The sequence below is a fragment of the Medicago truncatula genome, chromosome 7 (genome assembly GCF_003473485.1).
Source record: "Medicago truncatula cultivar Jemalong A17 chromosome 7, MtrunA17r5.0-ANR, whole genome shotgun sequence".
In the NCBI taxonomy this organism is placed as follows: Eukaryota; Viridiplantae; Streptophyta; class Magnoliopsida; order Fabales; family Fabaceae; genus Medicago; species Medicago truncatula.
This window is the reverse complement of record NC_053048.1, coordinates 7178297-7193209: the sequence shown is the minus strand read 5'-3', so window position 1 is coordinate 7193209 and position 14913 is coordinate 7178297. Positions and strand designations below refer to the sequence as shown.

General features: G+C 34.9%; 1 protein-coding gene across 5 annotated transcripts in view; it reads left to right on the top strand.

The window, feature by feature from the left end:
* The window catches only part of LOC25497690 (histone-lysine N-methyltransferase ATX2), a 28170-nt gene that overhangs the window by 3205 nt on the left and 10052 nt on the right, over positions 1-14913 (top strand). Inside the window, exons 7-26 of one of the 5 annotated variants that reach the window (XR_005643129.1) lie at positions 179-375; positions 1033-1125; positions 1304-1401; positions 2127-2297; positions 2775-2906; positions 3093-3140; positions 3304-3415; positions 3491-3556; positions 3635-3696; positions 3877-3933; positions 4326-4394; positions 4538-4730; positions 6577-6861; positions 7031-7092; positions 7183-7260; positions 7707-7802; positions 8308-8411; positions 8567-8709; positions 10374-10563; positions 10687-10807. Coding sequence is in view for 3 of the 5 variants with exons in the window: in XM_039828075.1 (XP_039684009.1) it covers positions 179-375; positions 1033-1125; positions 1304-1401; positions 2127-2297; positions 2775-2906; positions 3093-3140; positions 3304-3415; positions 3491-3556; positions 3635-3696; positions 3877-3933; positions 4326-4394; positions 4538-4730; positions 6577-6861; positions 7031-7092; positions 7183-7260; positions 7707-7802; positions 8308-8411; positions 8567-8708 (2065 nt within the window). In the remaining 2 variants the exon portion in view is untranslated. Of the gene's footprint in view, positions 1-178; positions 376-1032; positions 1126-1303; positions 1402-2126; positions 2298-2774; positions 2907-3092; positions 3141-3303; positions 3416-3490; positions 3557-3634; positions 3697-3876; positions 3934-4325; positions 4395-4537; positions 4731-4857; positions 5496-6576; positions 6862-7030; positions 7093-7182; positions 7261-7706; positions 7803-8307; positions 8412-8566; positions 8710-10373; positions 10808-14913 lie in introns of those variants that run through there. The other 4 variants (XR_005643130.1, XM_039828075.1, XM_024771213.2 and 1 more) reach the window with 4 other exon arrangements.

Genomic DNA, 14913 nt, shown 5'->3' with positions numbered 1-14913 from the left:
CTGGAAACATTTTGCTGGTTCTGCTGCTTCAGGTTCACATTTATTAATATGTTGACAGTACAAGTCTTTATTCTCTGTAATGTAGCACTTTGGGTTCTTTGCTTTAATACTCAATTTTGAATTATTTTCAGATGGTTGCTATAATTTTGTTGGTTTTGCAACTGTTTCACTTAAACAGGTATCTAAGCGCACAGAAGCTTCCTTTGGGGATGATAGAATTGAGGAAAAGATATGACTGTAACAATGTAAGTGGAGAGGATGGAGGATGTTCAGATTCGGGTGAAGACTATGTAAGTGACAAAGGGGCTTGGGCAGCACTTCAAAAGATCGACACCTTTCCTTATGAAGTGGGAGACTTGCAAATTCTAAACCTTGGTAAATTTTTAATATTACTAGTACTTTGTCTTTAGGAATTTCTTCAGTTAGCCTTTTAGATTTCTGATAGGATCTCTCTTTTTGGTTGATGCTTGCTTCATATAACTGCTTTCTGCTTTTCCTTGGTGATTCCAAGAGAACCATCAAAACATAACCTCTCAGTATTTTTAGTTCACTTCAAACCTATCTATTCTGCCACTCATAAAATAAATTGAGTGTTTAGGAAAGGCCACCTTTAAATAATTTGATCATTTTATATGATATTAGCTAGAAAGAGCGGTTAGGAGGCTTGTTAATAATACGCCAAACAATTTTCATTTATCAACCAAGTTATATGATGGCATGTGTATAAAAAACTGTTAACTTTCTATTGCTAGTTCAATGGTTTAGCAACTCCATCAGTGTGGCTTTCTTGTTTCCTGAAAGCGCATAGAGTTTTACACTGAAAATAGATAAAACTTGAAGTTTTTAATATTGTATCCGAGATTGAACAAGCCATACAGTACAATATAGAGGATGCTGCATTTTCATTTTCAACAAAATTTGAGGGCGGGTTTTTGGGGTCACTGTGTTACTTCTTGGTCATTGGCAATGGCAATTTGGTGAAGTCAAATGGACATCTAACCACAGGAATGTTAAATATTTTTTCTTTTTCAGGAAAAATAGTTGGAGATTCTACAGCTTTTCGGGATGGAAGATCCATCTGGCCTGAAGGGTACACAGCAGTGAGGAAGTTCACTTCAGTTACTGGTGAAGTTTTTTTCTTATTTCTTTAGGATGTTTGCATGTCTTTCTTTTATTTGATTTTTTTGAATGCTCTAAAGAATATTAAATACGCCATATCGTTCTTATTTGAATATTTTAATTCCAGATATTCTGATTCTTTAATTTCCCCCCCTCCTTAATTTTGTGCTTTTTGGTTGTTTAGACCCTGAAGTATCTGTCCCTTACAAGATGGAGGTTTTGAGAGATCCAGAATCCAGATTCAGACCACTATTTAGAGTGACAGTTGATGGTGGTGAGCAGGTTGGTTTTTACTACAAGATACGACTTTGCATTTGCAGACATGCATTTCTCTGAAAATTCTATATTGAATTATCTGATGCTTATACTTCGATATCAATTTTTTGGTATTATCCTCGAGGGATATCACTTTTCACCTTTTCTGACACATGTAACATAAATTAAGCAGAAACTTTAATAACCTTAGAGTCAAGACTCTATTTTTTTTGAGAGGAGATTCAAGACTATCTTCTGAAAAAACAATTCTCAGCTTTACGCAAAAGAGAGCAGAAATCACACCAGAAGCTGTTACAAATCCTCCATATAATTAAAAGAACATACAATTAAATATTTGCTACATAACTGTCCTACTGTTAGATTTTCCTATTACTAATTCTACCCTGTTTATTTTCTACTTGGAGAATACACAAGCCGTATTTTAGGCTTGTTTTCTGCATGATCCAGGACATGGCCCACATTTTTTGACTTCGGGCTCTAACTGTCAGTTTTTTTTTTCCTGTACTTTTTAAAATGTTATTTTCTCTTCAGTTTTCTGTGTCTGAAGAAAAAAGTATGTACAATGTCACTTTGATAGCAGGATTTCTGGGTTTGTTTATTAATTGTTAGATTGCTTAACTAACTTTAAGTTTTGACTTGGTTTTTCCCTTGTCTTGCAAGAGATAATATAAAATAACCTTTAATGCCCATGATTTGTATTAATTAATCTTGTTTTAAATGTTTTGCTGCAGTTCAATGGTTATAAACCATCTACTTGCTGGAATCAAGTATATGAAAGGATAAAGAAATTGAAAAAGGCCGTTTCTGAAGGTTCTGTTGTTGACAGCGTGGTAGAAAGTGGCTACGAGTCTGGCTCAGATATGTTTGGTTTCTCCAATCCTGAAGTGGCTAAACTTATAAAGGTGTGCTGTTTAGTTATATGTTGATTTTTATATTTGAACTGGAACATTAAGTCAATATTTGGAAATTAGCGAATTACCCCGGAATTCCCATTGGAGACTTGGTGAAATAATGATAGTTTGGATTTTGCTATAGCTCAATAGTGTCAACTGTCAATCAGTTCATATGCTTGAATCTACCTTGGGGGGATAAGACCTGGTTATTCTTGTATCAAGAAGTTTGAACTTTGCAGTTGATGCCAATCTACTCCCCTTCTCTCTATGCTAGTTCTTTTTTTAAGCTTGTTATTTTCTGCACCAGGATCTTTTTTTTAGCTTCCCTATTCTATAAAAAAAGTTTAGCTTCACACTCTCTCATTTTGCAATAGGCTATCTTCAAGTTATTGATCTAACCCGGTATTGTTTTTACTATAATACACATACTTTTTCAACTTGTGTACATGATCCTTGATATTCACTGAAAGTAAGTATTATTTCCAGGGATTATCTAAATCCAAAGTCTCTTTGAAGAAATCAAGTTGCAAGTCAGGTTCCAGATTGCCTGTTGGTTATAGGCAGGTTCATATTAATTGGTTTGATCTCGATAAGTGCAATGTGTGTCATATGGATGAGGTACTGAGCCGCCCTTTAATCCTTTAGAGTTCCTGTTTTTTTTTTTTTATTATGTTTTGTATTTCTGTTTTTTCCCTTACCCTGTTTGTCAAATTTGTTCAAGGAAAATAGAAATATTATTTTTCTTGCTTGCTAATATCTTAGTCTATGCCGCGCCTGCTAACTTCGAGTTATTTATGTCGTAAGGAGTACGAGAACAATCTCTTTCTGCAGTGCGACAAATGCAGAATGATGGTATGACCCTCACAAATCTTTATACCTCATTTTGTATTCTCTATAATGGATTATGTAACACCACTGAAGGGATTTAACATCTGTTCTGTACTGTTTAATGTACTGATAAATCTCTACTAATCCATTTATTGATATGGAGCTGTGAATTGTGATGTTCATCCAGGTCCATGCTAGATGCTATGGAGAACATGAACCTGTTAATGGAGTGCTATGGTTATGCAACTTATGTCGTTCGGGTGCTCCTCCCCCACCTTGTTGCTTATGTCCACTCATAGGTATTCTGGGACTCTGATATTCTTGCTGTGTAACTTATTACATGTTATCGATTATTATAATGGATTTTCTTTTAGGTGGTGCAATGAAGCCTACAACGGATGGCCGATGGGCTCATTTGGCTTGTGCCATGTGGATACCTGGTGTGTTTGTCTGACTTTATGTACTCTTTTAGACTCTAGTTTGCTCATATTTGCTAAGAGTTATAATTTTTTTGGCAGAAACTTGCTTAGCTGATGTCAAGAGAATGGAGCCTATTGATGGTTTGAGGAGAATCAGTAAGGTAGGCCTTTATAGCTAATTATGCTTTGGACATTTTCATTATTTTTTTATTTTTATTTTCTTCAAATTGCTTGTGTGTCACACTGATCATGTTGAGTTCTATATCAGTAGTCAGCACATATGATCAAACCTGTTTTCTAATTGCTTTCCCTTTAATCATGTAAATTTTGCATCTGAACAGGACCGTTGGAAGTTGTTATGCAGCATATGTGGTGTATCTTATGGTGCTTGCATCCAAGTAAGTTTTTTTGAGTTTTTAGATAAAGAATAATAGCTTAAGCGTGTTTTTCCTTGGTCTATAGGCCAAATCAACCTGAAACACCACATTTACATTGGAATGAACTAAACAACAAAAACCATCTTATGCCTGAAGAAACATTCAAATTAAAAGAGTTTCTCTGTAATTTTTTTAAAATGTTATATTTATGTATTTACGTATCCATCTATATTTGTATGTTCAATATTAGCTTCATTTGTCTCTCAATTGATACACCATGTATGCAAGAACACATGTATACATTAGACAATGCATGGAGCTTGGCCAATATTTTTGTACTAAGCTATTTCTTATAGTTTACTAATGCTTTTTTTTTTTTTTTTTTTTTTTTTTCAAATGTCAATTTGTCATAGTGTTCAAACAATTCTTGTCGAGTAGCATATCATCCACTCTGTGCACGTGCAGCTGGTCTTTGTGTTGAGGTATTTTTTCTTTTTCCTATACATATTTTATAAATTATTTGTTTTGACCTTAAAAGTGTGGTGTTGGCTTTGATACAATAATTAGCTTAAAAAGTTTATATGATTGTGCATTTATTTATTTTTTATAATTTTATGATTTATAGCTTGAGAACGAGGATAGGCTCTACCTACTTTCTGTAGATGATGATGAGGATCAGTGCATCCGCTTACTTTCTTTCTGCAAGAAACATAGGCAGCCATCTCATGATCATTCTGTTGCTGATGAACGTGTCCAGGTTATTGGTCAATGTTCAGACTATGAACCACCACCCAATCCATCTGGGTGTGCCCGAAGTGGTATGGTATTTGCAAGCTATTTTACTTGAGCAATTTTATATCATTTTCTTGCTTAATCTCCAGCAACCAATGTAAAACTATACAGAAGTTGTGTGTGGTGACTCCTAGTTAATTTTCTGTTTTACAGTTCTACTGTCTATCTGTGACTTCACGTCAGTTTTAGTTATTCCTTGTTTAGCATCAACTGAATTGACTTTCAAATTATATACTGTGGTCTACATCAAACTAATGACCTGGGCCCTCAAATCACAGCTTGCAATTTGTGGTCTTTCACTTTAGTAATTGGGTTAACAATCAGGTTTGAATTGAAGAGCTTTTTATGGACACATTTGGAAAGGGAAATAGTTGTGTGCTAAGAGCAGGGTGTTAGTAATAGGCCTCCTATCACTAGGACTATGTTAATAAGAAGCATAGAAATCAAATTAGTGTTGGGGCAGAAGTTATGTAATATTAGTTGTCAGTTTATTTTACTATTACTATAATTAAATGTTGTATGTGTAGTAACTGCTATGTAACTACTGTAGAAAGGTAGAATAATAAGTATAGGCTGAAAGGGAAAAAGGAGGGCATTCGGTTGTTTTATGCTTGGTTGCTTGTGAGAGACTATTATCTCTAATTCCTAGAGGTTGGGCTATCACATTTCTTCTTGTTCTTTGCAGAATGTTATTCTCAGAGTGTTGTTGGTTACAATATAAGTTATACTGTATTCAGTATGTACTCTCACTCATTTACCCGTAAATTCTAGATCTATCACCGGGTTGCATAGTATCTGAGCTGATGAGAAAAAATGTTCGCCACAAATTTATTGAGATCAGTAAACATAGTTTGTGTTGGGCTACAACTTTGGTAGATTCTCAACTGTAATCCTGGCTTATTAATGATGAAAGCTTTTTTTAAAGACCAATTTTGTTTATCAAGAGTGTATGTGGCTGTATCATCCTAATCAATACACGAAACCTCTAAATGTATTTCTCAGTTCATTGGTGTCATTTTGCACCGGTTTGATAAAATGCAGGAATATGACATGGGACATGGATGCAATACCCAACAACGTAGATACAGAATTTTCTAAAAAAAATAGGGCGCAATCATACCATAGTGCATCAAATTAGTATAAAATTAATAGAAAAGAATAAATCTCATTTTAAAAGAGAAAATTGGCACGTATTATTTCAGACAAAATAAGGTATGGTACTTAATATAATTATTGGAATAATATTCTCATCCCTATTGGCATAAAAGTTGTAAAAATTGAAGGAAAAATAATCATAAAATACAAGTACAAGTGTCTAAATCTGTGCGACATGGATACCACACAACACTGCTACTGTGTTGAGGTGTTACTGCTTCCTCGCCGGTTTGAAGGATGCTCATTCTATTTCTTGCTCAAAATATTAGTTGTCCAGCTTATTGCAGTATTTTGTTGAGTTGATTGATGTTTGAATTGTCATTTGGTTAAGGCTGTTTTTGGCATTAATACTTCTTTAATTCAACCTGAGGCCATGACATACATAAGATTAAAGGATGTATTCCCTGTTTGTGCATTGAAAAGTTAAAGCTTGGGGAAAAGGGTGTGGACCCCTATTGTTCATTGCTTGGGGGATGGAAGGTGAATTGGAATATTGGATGCTGGGTAAATAAGAACAGTCACCTTTTCTTTATGAGAGTTTTTGCTTTTTAGGATGCATTTTTTGAACCAAATATTTACTGGGTGTTCTTAATTCTGTATTTTAGTTCTTCGTTCTATTTGTTTTGGTCTTTCTTCCTCCTTTATAATAAATTGTTCAACTCAAATAATTAAAGATGAGTTTGATTAACGAGGTATGTCTTTATTCTTTTTGGGCAGAACCATACGATTACTTTGGTAGGAGAGGCCGAAAAGAACCTGAAGCACTTGCAGCTTCATCGCTGAAACGTTTATTTGTGGAGAATCAACCTTACTTAGTTGGTGGATACTGCCAACATGGATTGTTGAACGACTCAGAGCCTTCTGGTAGAGGCGTCTGCTCAAAATTCTTTTGTAGTGAACAAAGGCTGAGAACCTCTATGGTTGATGCTGCAGACAGCATACTTACTGTTGCCGAGAAATACAAGTACATGAGCGAAACCTTTCGGAAACAGTTGGCGTTTGGTAAGAAAAATTGTTTCTAATATTTTTGAAAGTAGTGGGGAAAAGGGATATTTTCTTTCTTAGTGGAATTTTGACTTTAACTGGCATGGAGGGGTATTATAATTTAAGATTTAGCCATGGAGTGATCCCGTCTTAAAACAAATATTTGATTTTGTCTTATAAATTTTAGGGAAATCAAGAATTCATGGATTTGGTATCTTTGCAAAGCATCCATATAAAGGTGGAGACATGGTAAAGACAAATATTTCCATTTGAATGAGTCTCCTTTTATTATAACATTTCACTTTTAAAGGATGTGCTTATTGATTTAGTTTTATTCAGGTGATCGAATACACCGGTGAACTTGTTAGACCTCCTATAGCTGACCGGAGAGAGCGTTTTATATACAATTCTTTGGTGGTAAGTTTTTTTTTTTTGAATCATCAAATGTTAGAAACTTAAGAAAAGAATTTGAAAATTGATGAAAAGAAATAACATGTTTTTTTATTGAAAGAGTAAGAATAGGAGAGAAGTCTCTCCTCCAAGGGTTTCCTCTTCTAACAAAGGATTTCTCCTTCACAAAATTCTATCAAATGTACATAGTTCCCTCTTCTATTCTTACTTCTGCTATTTATAAACAATATCCCTTCTACCTAACCAACTACCCTAATATCAAATGTACTAGTATAAAAAGTGACATCAAAGAGACATCTTATTTCTTTGGAAATGATGTGTCAATATGTTGAACTGTTTTGGAACCTTTGATTCTCAACATGAAACAGAGATGTTACGACTATTATACCTTCTGGAATGTTAAGTATATGCTTGTGCAGGATTAGTGACTTGTGTCTCTTTCCCTTATGCAGGGTGCTGGAACGTATATGTTTCGAATTGATGATGAACGAGTCATTGATGCCACTAGAGCAGGAAGCATTGCTCATTTAATTAATCATTCCTGCGCAGTGGGTCCTTTCCCCCTTTTTCTCATTTTCCTATTAATCCATTTCCTACTTGTTAAAAATTGCCATTTCAATCTGCATTCTTAATTTGATGCATGGGATTCACTTGATTTTTTTTTCAAAGTTGCAATTTTTAGCTAACTATTTTAGAACTGGAGCGTTGAAGGTTTCTAGCTTATAATTTTGGGGATATGCATTCTTGAGAAAACTTTAGCCTTGTCATGGCATATTAGCAGATTTCTAGCTTCTAGACATTTTTAAATAACCTTCGATGTATTGCATTTTGTGTTGAACAATTTGATTAGTACCCACAGAGCTGTGACCATACACAAGTGCCAAAATATATTGCACCTAATCCTGTTGTTAAACCTACATTCTCCATTGACTTCAGTTTGGAAATAGTGCAATTCAACTTATTTATTTGGTGAAGAATCTTTACAGCCTTTTTTTCATTGCTGAAGAAAATAATCAATTGCTTATTTATATCTTTTTTTTTGTTCTTATGCAGCCAAATTGCTATTCAAGAGTCATTAGTGTTAACGGCGATGAGCATATTATAATATTTGCCAAGAGGGACATTAAACAATGGGAAGAGCTCACATATGATTATAGGTTTCTTTCTTCTTTGAATAAGATACATTCACAAGAACCATACAAAACTTTGTTTTATGTTGGTTTTGATTGTGTGTGTAGCATTAAAATTTCCAAATATATTATAATTCTCCGTAATTTAATAGTGTGCTGACTTTCTTTAATTCTTGTGATAGATTTTTCTCAATAGATGAGCGGCTTTCTTGTTACTGTGGCTTCCCAAAATGTCGAGGTGTAGTAAATGATACTGAGGCAGAAGAGCGAGCGGGTACCCGATATGCACCACGAAGTGAATTAGTAGATTGGAAAGGAGAATGAGGTAAGCAACATTTATCTTGCCTGTCTGACATCTTTGTCGAATATTGAACTTCAAAAATCGCTTTAATTGACGTGGATTGTAAGGTGGGGGGTTGTCAATCTACAATTTAAGCAATGATGCAAAGGGACCAATATTTACTATTGTAAAATTTGGAGATGACCTCTGTTTTGGGGTCTTTGGAGAGGAACTTTCTTAGGCTTATGGTTCACTTTTGTGCTTAGTCAAACTTTGAGGAGGCTTGCTGATTATTGGGAAAAACCCAAGTCCCACATCGGATAGATGAGATTCTTGATGAGAGTTTACAAAGAGGAGGCACTCCTCACCTCACAAGCCGGTTTTGTGATGATGAGTTAGGCCCCAATTTCAACATGGTATCAGAGCTTGTCGAATTCAAGGGTCACCTACCTATTCACGCACCAAGCCCAAAGAGTGCTGGGCGTGAGGGGGGTGTATTGGGAAAAACCCAAGTCCCAAATCGGATAGATGAGACTCTTGATGAGAGTTTACAAAGAGGAGGCACTCCTCACCTCACAAGCCGGTTTTGTGATGATGAGTTAGGCCCCCATTTCAACACTGATTATTGTTGTTTTGAGTGGTAGTTGAGTTTTTAGTGTGGTTTGTTTTTTGTACTAATACTCTGTACAAAACTTTATACTTTTTTATTTTTATTTTTCTTTCTGTTGTTTGATATCGATCCCTTGGTTATGATTTCTTGTGAGGTTTTCCTTTTGGCTTTGGAGATTCTTTTTGGTTAATTCTTTCTTCTAATGAGGATATGCTGTCTCCTAAATTATTAAAAAAGATCTGACATGAACATAATAATTCCCAAAAACATGGTTTTTAACATGGATTTGATTGTTTATTGGCAACGCTAGCAGAGTCATAATTTGACTGTGATTCTAAACTGGTTATGTTAAGATTCTTATCGATCATATAGATATGAATGGTTGAGTTTGGCCTAAAGTCCACATGCTAAGATAGTAGTGGAGCCTATTCTAGATTTGTTATTAGGCCACCTTTATTGTGCATGTTATAGATGTCCGACTCTAGACATGAGGGGCGTTGTTTTTGAGTGACCCATATTTGTCCATGCTCTGGATGTTTAGCTGTAGATGTGAAGGGGTGGGTTGAGATCATTAATCGACTACAAATACATCAATACGACCAAAGTAGTCCTTAGATTGCTTGACAGTCTGTACCTCTTGTGCTAGCTTTGCGGGTTGAATCCTAAAACCCAAATTCTAAGTGATGGCTAGATACAACTGGTCTATATGAACTTGCTGAACCATATTAGCTTTTATTTTGAGTAACTTGGCAATGCTTATGCATGTTACTTGCAAGACTTTGTTTTCAATGCTTATGCCAATGGTCCCCTGGAACCTTAAGCTGTCCTGTTTCTCATGTCCTTAGTCTGATGTAGCAGGTCATGTCTTTTTCCTGTGGCGTGTATTTCTCCGAGGTCTCTTTTCTGCTTTGAGTCAACATCATATATGTCTGCAAACGTGGTGATTAAATTGGTTCTGCACCACTCCACGTGTCCACATCTTTGTTTTGCTGTCATTTCTTGTCAATATTTTGATTTCAAATTCAGAAGTTATCTACTTTTGCTAGTCGTTATTCCGTCATACCTCTCCACTTTTCATTGTTTTTCTTTTGTTTTGCAGATTTTTAATCCTAAATTATGCCATGGATTCTTGAAGATAGACCGTTTGTCCAACAACTTCTGTCATGAATTCTGCCATTTTCCGAAAGTACAGTGTAGTACATAAGTCATCTGATTCTCCCCATTAATCCATAACCCCAACTGAGCTGTTTATGTTGGCTCAAGGTGGTTTCCTCAGTATTCTGGTTATGGTAATTGGAAAGACAGCATTTTTTTTTTACAAATGATTTCATATGAAATTAATTCATTATCACAATTAAGGCTTCTGTTTAACCTCAACCAACTTGCGGATATTGTAACTTGCCATTGAATAGGTACAGTTGAAGTTACATTAAATGTGCAGAAATTGAGAATGTGAATTGTAATTGCTGATTGTGTCAAATTGCCTCCTGCGTCATTAATGAATCCAATACTATGAATCCATTGAAGGTCAATGTATCTGGTTTTGGGCTTACTCAATTTTGTAAAACCGGCTTGTAAGTTGAAAATTTCCTAAACTTTATAAATCCTGTTTAGGTATTATCTTTGGTCAATATGAAATTTGAATTTTTTCTATATACCTCCGAAGCCAAAGGCTATTAGGCCAGAGAAGTGGATAATATGGGTGGTCCAATAACGGATCTAGTACAAACTCTCATACCATCTTAGGTTTAAAGTTTACTCAACTCCACAAAACTGACCTGTGATGTGAGTATTGTCTAAGCTTTAGTAGTTTTATTTAGGTTATATCTCTAGTCCATGTGAGACTTGTGTGTTTTTGGATAAGACAAATAAAAAAAATTGGGGCTTGTTTTTTAAATTTAATTTATGATGATATTATAGAATCGTTTGATCTATTTGGTTAATTTTACCTTTTTATGATAAAAGCTTTAGGTGTTGATTTCATTTGTTTATTGAGACATCAAGATTTCCTGAGTTTAAAAATTATGCAATGATAGTGTAAACAATTTTATGTCCAGTCATTTTTAAACATTTTTTCACAATATAAATATATTTCAAAAAGTAATACTATGATATTACACAATGGTGGATTATGATTAGACATCTGAAATAAATGTCAACACTATCAAAGCATAATTATTAAACTCATGAATGTTTATTTAGTTAAAAAGTAGGGCTTTTGGTTATTTTAAGGGTATGTTTGGTTAGAGGGGAGAGCAGGGGAGGGCTTAGTTTAAATTTTAGTTTGGTTTAATTTTTGGAGGGGAAGGGAGTGGAGCAAATCTCCTGAGCCAATTTTAGGTCCTCTCCAAAAGTGGGGGAAAGTGAGGGGAGATAATATTTGTTTAAAATATGGACTTAAGTACCCTTTTATTTAATATAATCGTAAATATTATAAGGGTGGGGAATATAACTTACAATCCCCCTTCATTAAAATACCTTCCCTCCTCTCATCGAACCAAACACAATATTTTAAAATCTCGCCCCTCTTCCTTTCCCCTCCCATTCCCTTCCCTCAGTTGAACCAAACGATCCCTAAATGTTTTGTTATTTTGTCAATTTAGTTTATATGAGTAATATGATATAAAAAAAGAAAAAGTAAAATGATATAATAACATTTGTTTTTTGTGTTGCAGTTATGTTTTAATATCATAAAATTGTATATTTGTTAGTCCATTAAAAGTGTTGTCAGTTACTCCGTGGTAAGGTTTAACCATATCAGACTATTTAGATATATGGCCATTGCTTTAGTTTAGGTTAGGTTTTGGAAATTAGCCAGATTAGTTTAAGGTAAGTTTGGCCTGTCTTGATCAATTTCTATTTTTTATTTTTATGATTTTGTGAGGATTTGTTTATTTCAGTTTTTGAAAATAATCATAATATGAAGAACTATCTTAATGGTAATGAAAAGCAATTTTAGTAGCGTATGAGAAATAATCTATTTGCAATGAGTGTGATAGATGATAATTAATGTTAAATAAGTAATTTTTATGATTGTAAACAATTGCAAATTGGTTTTAAATTCAGATAAAATCTCAACAAATAATCACTTGGTTATATTATGTAAAAATCAGTTTTTCAATTTTATACAAACAGTCTCTTGGTGTAATGGGGTACAATAATTGCATTAAAATGAATTATCTTGAGATATTTAGGATTTTAGTTTTTCTTGGTTAGAGACAGACATGTATAAACTGAGCCGAAGAAGGTTTTTCTTAAATGAATCCTCTCCAACAGGAAAGTTTGAAGTCCAAGTCTAATTTTGTTGTCTGCCATACGTTTCTTTAAGGCCACTTTAGACGACTTGGTCTGACTTGTTAGTCCACTTAAAGATATGTTGTTATAGGTGAAACTATTTTGGGTTTATAATGTAACATCCCAGACACGCTTAACTGTGGAGTAGTCTTTGCCTCTTTGGATGGGTGATCTACCAGGTATTTTTCGGTAAGTGTGCGAGTGAGGACAAAACACGCTGAAAAGACTCGTGTTGGTTTGTAGGGTCAGTCGGCAATGCTTAAAGTCGTCTGAGAGGTTACAAAATGGTATTAGAGCCGACCTCTTCCAGTATGGTGTGGTTCGGGGATAGTACGATGTGATTCGGGGACGAACCAAGTGGAAGCTGGTGGGCATGTAACACCCAAGGCTGACGAGGGCAGGGAGTGGTCGCCGGTGCACAAGGCATGACAATGAGCGGCTCCCGACAACTTCTAGACAAGCTGAATCACATTGGAATGAGAGGGATCCTGAGGCCGTGTAGGTATGATACTACATGGTTGAAGGAAGGATTATAAGAATTGTTTGGTACTACCTATATCAACAAGATGCATCTTCTTTTTGGTAGCCTATTCCATAAAAACTCCACAGTTAAGCGTGCTTGACTTATCGTAGTCTTTGGATGGGTGACCTATCGGGAAGTTTGCTTGCGAGTGAGGACAAAACAAGTTGAAAAGACTTGTGTTGGTTTGTAGGGTCAGTCGGCAATGCTTAAAGCAGTCTGGGATGTTACATACTCTCTCCGTTTCAAAATGAGTGTCGTTTTAGGTGTTTACACACATATTAAGAAATGCAATGATTAAAAGAAAGAGAATGGTTATTTTACCAAATTATCCTTATTAACCATTGGTTAGTTTTAAATGTAATACTTTGGAAGTAGTGTGCAGAGTATTAATTGGAGGGTACAATTAAAAAGAAAAGTTATTATTGCATTGGAAACTGAAAGTGACATTCGTTTTTAAACAATTTTTTTTTTACTAAAGCGACACTCATTTTGAAACGGAGGGAGTATAATATATTGAAAGTGTTAATAACCATATGATTTATCGTAAGATACAAAATCTTGAGATATTTAGGATTTTAGTTTTTCTTGGTTAGAGACAGACATGAATAAACTGAGCCGAAGAAGGTTTTTCTTAAATGAATCCTGTCCAACAGGAAAGTCTGAAGTCCAAGTCTAGTTTTGTTATCTGCCTTACGTTTCTTTAAGGCCACTTTAGAAGACTTGGTCTGACTTGTTAGTCCACTTGAAGGTATGTTGTTATAGGTGAAACTATTTGGGTTTATAATATATTGAAAGTGTTAATAAACATATGATTTATCGAAAGATACAAAATCTTATACAACAGTAATAGCCAAAACATATCTTCATTCACTAAAATGAGTTGCCTGCTTGTTAGGCATTATAGACTCTTAGGCTTTGTTTGTGAGTTTAGAGGGGAAGTGAGGGGAGGGATTTGGAAAAAAGGAATGAGCAAGTGGAAGTAGAAGAAAATGGGAGGGGAGGGCTTTGGGGGGTTAATTTTTCTTTATAATACAAAACTTTCCTCATTTGGGGGAACTCAAAAATTGTATTGGAGGGGGGGTTTGGAGGGTTTATATGAATTCTTCAAATTTAACCTATGTTGTTATAATGATCTTAAAATTAAAAATATAGTAATCATAAACATTAATTTATTAGTCTAAAAAACTAATCTTTCAAAATATTTGAAAGATTTCTCCATTTTCCCCCATATTTTCGACCCCCCAAAACCCTCCATTCCCCTCCCTTCAAACTCCCAAACAAAGCCTTAAATTTAGGTTGGCCTAACTCGACCTTACAAAATTGGCTTGTAGAGCGAGGACTGTCTCATGTCCAAGACTGAACATGTGGAGCAAACCCAAGTAGCCCAATAGAGGAAACCTGGTAGCAGGTGGTCCAATAGATATTGGATAAGATCTGATACTATTTTAAAATTTGGGTTGGGCATAACTTGTTGTACTTCTGATATTGGATTTCTTTTTTGCTTTTGTTCTCTCTGTTGGTTTGATTTAGATTGGTTTGGTTCATATCTTTGCTGATTTGATTCGATTTGGTTCCTCTCTTTGGCTGCTACTTCTCTCTTTATTGGTTCTTCTGTTTGGTTGCTCCTATCTCTATTGGTTTTTCTCTGGCTGCTGCTTATCTCTTAGTTGGTTATGATGTTAGTTGGTTTGGTTTGATTGCTTACGTTTTGGTTTTATATTATCTATCTATTATTGAGTATGTTTTCTTGTTTGGCAAACTCTCGTTGTTCATGGTAATGCATTGTGAGTTTGAGGGGAGATGCTAGATAATATGTTATGAG